Source organism: Chaetodon auriga, chromosome 3 (assembly GCF_051107435.1).
Source record: "Chaetodon auriga isolate fChaAug3 chromosome 3, fChaAug3.hap1, whole genome shotgun sequence".
In the NCBI taxonomy this organism is placed as follows: Eukaryota; Metazoa; Chordata; class Actinopteri; order Chaetodontiformes; family Chaetodontidae; genus Chaetodon; species Chaetodon auriga.
The window spans coordinates 14,914,318-14,920,317 of NC_135076.1; the positions used below are offsets into that span (position 1 = coordinate 14,914,318).

The 6,000-nt window shown below is 42.8% G+C and overlaps 1 protein-coding gene across 2 annotated transcripts in view; it reads right to left on the reverse strand.

Moving 5' to 3' along the window:
- nr5a2 (nuclear receptor subfamily 5, group A, member 2) overlaps positions 1 to 2,685 on the reverse strand; it is a 69,815-nt gene extending 67,130 nt beyond the window's left edge. Inside the window, exon 1 of one of the 2 annotated variants that reach the window (XM_076727201.1) lies at positions 2,060 to 2,685. In XM_076727201.1, the coding sequence (XP_076583316.1) occupies positions 2,060 to 2,141 (82 nt within the window). In that variant the 5' untranslated portion in view covers positions 2,142 to 2,685. Of the gene's footprint in view, positions 1 to 521; positions 607 to 2,059 lie in introns of those variants that run through there. The other variant, XM_076727202.1, reaches the window with a different exon arrangement.
- Between the last annotated feature and the right edge of the window lie 3,315 nt (positions 2,686 to 6,000).

Consider the following 6,000-nt stretch of genomic DNA (forward strand, 5'->3'; position numbering starts at 1 on the left):
AATGCACTCATCTGCTCACTTCGACCTTTTAATTAGACATGATTTCTGGTTTGTTAGCGCGTTGCCCTGCTGGGATCCGCGCTGCATATTCCAGCTGAAGCAACAAGTTCCACGAGCTGCCGTTTTTTTTTTTTTTTTTTTTTTTCCACAGGAGCTCAAAGAAAACTCCATTTCCGAAATTTCTCCTGCTTTCGAGCGCATAAAGGAGAGGATCTGAGAGGCCTGTTCTCATGACGCAGGACAGCTGCAGACACATTTTCAGAGAGGAAATAAACATTCACGAATCATTGGTTGCGGTTATGCAGCGAATGAAACGGTGGTAGATTTAAAATAATTATCAAATTAGCACCTCTAGTTCTAAATTAACGCCACAAATAAAGAACATTTATCTTTCAGGATTTTATCCACATATTAAAATTGTACAGTCTCTATGCTGCTGCTATGCTGAAGACCACGTGTTGACTTCACGATAAATTAAAACAGCATAAGAAGATGCATTATGTCTGCATTTCAGAACATACTTTTTTTGGTGTCAACATGCGGGGGATTGCATGCCTGCTTCATAAACAAGCGGAGGTTTGCGCAAACAGAGCGTGTGCAGGTTCCACTGCTTTAGAAGGTGCAGAAACACACCGGTCCACGAAGTCTCTCACCTGGTCGCTCTCACTTCGACGGCCACTTGCTCATGCAATGTCCAAAAAAGGTATAACATTTGTCAAAAACGCCGATGAGTCCGAGAGAGAGAGGCTTTCCAGTCCGAGCTACCTTGTTTTAGCCATGCGTAAAAGTAGATAACAGGCTCTCTAACAAGCCAACCCTTGTCTTGAGTATATGTTATCAGCGTGTCATAAACCAGGACCGGGCTAATTGATTGCCCGCTTATATGGCTGTGAAAAGGCATCAGGGGAATGGGGGGGGGGGCGGAGGGGGGAATCGTGAGTTCATCTCGACAAGAGTCGGTCCCTCTTTAAATTAAACAGATTTAAACCGATACATTAAAAAAAAGATAATTTTAACGTTATGCCGCAGGGATTTTTATTATATGTGCTCAATCTGCAAACTTTTTTTCTAAGTCAAAGCGGCACAGTTTAGAAACCTAATTTCACACATTCAAGGATCTCAAGTAATTATTGTCGAAATCTTGACATCATTTGTGAGATGGAAAAATGGTCAAAAAAGATAAATGCACATGTATAAATACGGAATCACAGAAGCGACATTTGGCTGCCCTTTCTAATTTAGTTCAATCTGCTTTTGAAATTGCATTTCATTTTTAGGCCAACATTTTAGAAACTACAAAGCAGAAATTAGTTAAGAACGTAACAAAATCTAAATTAATTTAGATTTATTTTTCACAGATTTACAACCATTTTACAGTGTCCATAAAGTATAAATCAGAGCAGAATTAAAAGACTTCGTACCCTAAAGTTTACTGTCCCGAGGTCAATAACGAAATTAAATCTCTACAATTATACTCTGCATATTTTTTCCCCCTTCCTGATAAATTATCAACAGCTCTGTCTTAACTGCTCTTTGGCTACAGACTAAATCACGCATCAGTTCTGCTCGTCAGTACACAGACAGGTCTCCTCTGCTCCGTCTCGCCGCTTTTACGCACCGGGCGCCCGCACACTTCCAGCGTGAGTGACAGCTGAGTACAATCACCGTTTGATCACGAGCCAAACCTTACAGAAGTGTTTCCAAGTTTGATCTGCAATCATACTTTGTAATTATAATGTCCGAGTAAAGATTGAGAGAATGTAACGGAAACTTACCGTAATACCACAACTGTAGAAATTCAAAGCTCTCTCTAAACCAATGACATTCTAATGGTTTTACACGTTCATCAGTCATTAATAGCCTACATTGACAGTCATCGGTCATTAGCCTACACTGTCCGCAGAAGTGTGTCGGGTATAAGCGCGTTCAAAACTTTTGGTGACATTGAGGCACGCACTGAGGACTTTCAGTCCGATAACGTCCCATAAGTCGACTGAAGTGGAAGCGTATGAATCTACACTGCAGTTTTAAGAGGTGGAAATGGAATGACAGCTCTTACCTTGCATATTCCTTGGCATGTGCCCTTGTTCCCCATACGATCGAGAGAGTCCCAGGGAATCAGTCTCGACTTTGGGCAGCATGTCAGCGCTGCCGGCCTGAGCTGGAGACTCCGCACCGCTCGGCGGGACACCTGGACGTGAGAGACACACGTTCCCACAAACACGCCTCAGAGTGTCCCAAATAGCTTTATAGCTTTTAATCTCTCCCTTTCTGTCTCTCTCTGTCTTCCAGTTATCGGGAAATGCTCTGAATGTGAAGCCTGATTCAAACGATTCTGTCTCCCAACGGCCGGGCTGCACAGCCGGTGCGCGTCTGCTCTGATTTGACTTCACTCATTTAATTTCTCATAATTGCATTTGCGCGACGAACAGCGATAATAACGCAGAACTGACACGAGTGATTCCTTCGACAGCCTACTTTTCGAACAGTTGCGCGCTGAGTTTGGGAATCAGTCTCTTACTCAAACGAGAAAACTGCACAGCGTCCGAGTTAGAAGACGATGGTAAGTTTCCCTTTAGCTTTTCCAAAAGTCTTTTTGGAAAAAGACGTCACCCGTTAAAGTGCGGCTGTTAGTTTTACTTTCAGCCTTTAGCAGACGTGTACGCGCCGCCGGGGCCGCCCTCTCCTGTGCGTAAAGACGGATTCGGTGTGTCGGTCGGACTGTCTGGAGATGTGGAGACCTCTCCTCCTCCTCGCGGCTTTGTTTACTCCGCTCTCTCCAATCCGGGGCGCATGCGGTCGTCTGACATCATCTTTCCCAGGTCCAATCAGGCGAGGAGACCGGGAAACATCGCCTCAAACCCTCCAGTTCCATCTCTCCAAAATCTCAGCTGATTAATCGCGTTAATGATGGACTTTAAAAGCGGCGAGAGAACAAGGAAATCAAGCTAGGTGATGCAACTGCATGTGAGAGCAGACTCCCCATGAGCGCACAGAGCGCAAAGGCAGCGCGCAAGGTATGTGGGTTGGAGCGTGTTCTAAAAGGAGCGCAATGCAGCACACGAACGCACACACGAAAGCGGGCACACACGCTTCTACAATGTAAAGTTGTTGTTTTTTTCCCCCCAACTTTGTACAGCCTGCCTGTTGTATCCATGTTATCCCAATGTTTAGTTAACCTCAATAATCAATTATTTTTCATTATGTTCTCTGTGTCTAACGGAGCCTGTAGTGACGTCCCCCCATGATCATTAAAAAGTCATAAGACATGGTCAAATACAACGTAACAATCCTTTTCTTTCTTTCTTTCTTTCTTTCTTTCTTTCTTTCTTTCTTTCTTTCTTTCTTTCTAAAAGGGCTATCCCATTTTAAATGCAGGTGAAGGACGTAGTGAATTCTGTATGAGACCCATATGAATAAAAAGATGTAAAATAATCTCTGTAGCATTGGTGGCTTTTGGGTTTGTTTGTTCAGTTTTGTGAAAACGTGAGCATCGCCGGCCTCAGGCTTAAAACGGCCTTTATTTTTCGTATCAAATCATCCCCCTTACGCAATAAATTATACCTTCGCCTCTGAATTATTATCAGTAATTGGCTGAGCAGGGATCAATTAGTGATCTGACGTCAGACTCGGGCTATTTAGCCTATTCCAAGTGAAATACACAAATATGAAATGATAATAATTATGCGTCTACGTCCCCATAAAGCCCCTTCTCCACGCGCTTCAACACGCACCCTTATTTCAGTTCAGTTAAACACTGTGTATCCTCATCTTCGGTCTGAGCCGGCGACCACGAGCAGGGGGAGACACAGACAAGTCACGGGGCGGACCACCAGACACACCTGAAGGGTCGCAGAGGGCGAGCTACTCACACACACACACACACACACACACACACACACACACACACACACACACACACACACACACACACACGTGGACACTCAGTCGTGTCCAGTAGTTAAGAATAACAAAAGGACCCCTTTAAAACGAGCCCAGAGAAATACACATTTTAATTTAATATCAACCTGTAAGATAATATTTTAGTAATAGAGAAGGAAAATGCACCACCAAGCACATGAGGGGAATATAAACCCTCAGATCCTAAAATAAAACAATTTTTTCTATTAGACTTTTGCATTCATTACATTATTTAAATAAATTCCTCAACGCACTTTCACGTCCTTTTTTATTGTGTCTGGAATTTGTAAGCACAGCATTTAATTTCCAAGAGAAACCTTTAGAAAAATGGTTATGATTTTCTCTCTATATTTATCGGGCTACTCACCCGATACACCCCGCCCAGTCCTCTAAACCTGTATTGAAAAGCAGCACAAATACAGCCAAAAAAAAAAAAAAAAAAAAAAAAAAAAAAAAAAAAAAAAAGAGAGAGAGAGAGAGAGAGAGAGAGGAAAGCTGGCAGAACAAAAGTGTAAAACCACAGGCCTTGTCTAAAAACAGACACACACTGACCTGTTGCATTTCATTTCCACAGCATCACTTGAAATGCAGCTACACATAAATATGCTTTATTATGTGCAGAACACATCCTGGAGCTTTGGTGATCAACTGAAACTATACCACATTATCACCAGGAGACTCTAAAGTCACACTAACGCTTGTGTTAGCTTTTCATCCTCTTTTCAAATATCCTCATGTGTGAGCCAGATGTTATTTCAACCACTTCAATAAAATTTGCCCTCTAAAAGTTTATATGACTAAGACAACATTGGATATAAGGCTTTAGAAATCCAATGGAAACAAATGTTTCAGTTAACAAGTGCTTTGTGCTGAAAATACAGCATCAGCTATAATCAAGCTCACCTGGCCAGATCAGGTCCACACACACACACACACACACACACACACACACACACACACACACAGAGTTTCTTTAATGTCTCCTTACCAGAAATATCCCATTTATTTCACCCCTGTTGAATAATTTCCTTCTCACATTCACCTGGAGTCAGCACAAGGGTGGGATGCAATACATTAAAATTGGAAAAGAAAATACACTCAATTTAAATACACTAAACTTGCTGTGAACTTTTATTTTGAAACTAGCCTGACCTAGAATCCCTTCACATAAACACACGGATGTAGATTCTTTTTCATCATCATTTGGTGACCAGCACATCAACCACTATATTGACAGGCTGCAGGAGCTTCCACCAATCAGCAACATACTCTTAATGTTAGGCTGTGATTCGCTGAAGCTGGGTAACTTGCAGCCAGTAGTGGGTGGAGTCAGAGGATGACAAGGGAAGAGGACAAGTAGGGCCAGGAGGCTCGGGAGGGGGTGCAGGTTAGGTTATAAAATCACACAGAGAGACTGATAAGGTCTTCTCTGGCAAGATAGCACTGCTGGAATGATTAACCTGTATGGAGAGAGAGAGAGAGAGAGAGAGAGAGAGAGAGAGAGAGAGAGAGAGAGAGAGAGAGTGAGTGCTGTGATTAAATGTAATGAGGGACAAAGAGGAAGACGGGAAGGGTAAAAGACAGGTCAGTAGGTTTGAACTCAAAAAGACAGACAACAGACAAGCAAACAGCAAAGAGAGAGAGAGAGAGAGAGAGAGAGAGAGAGAGAGAGAGAGAGTCACCCAGGAGCTTACTGACATGGAGACGGTTTGCAGTTTGAGGTGGTGAAAGTCTCATCAAAAGAGAAGTGAAGTCATGCCGACACCATGACTCAAACTTTGGACTAATCCTGTGCCACGTTTCACTTCCAAGTTTGGATTTATCTGATTGGCGCATACACACACACACATACACACACACACACGCACACACACGCGCACACACACACACACACACACACACACACACACACACACACACACACACACACACTACCCTTTCAGCAGCAACTTTGTTGGCTATGAAATAAACGTTTACATGCAGCGAGTGATTAAAGCGTAAAAATCATTGTCTCTCATTTTTAATTTAATGAGGAGCCTCTGTGCATTATTTTGTGTGTGTGTGTGTGTGTTGCAGGTT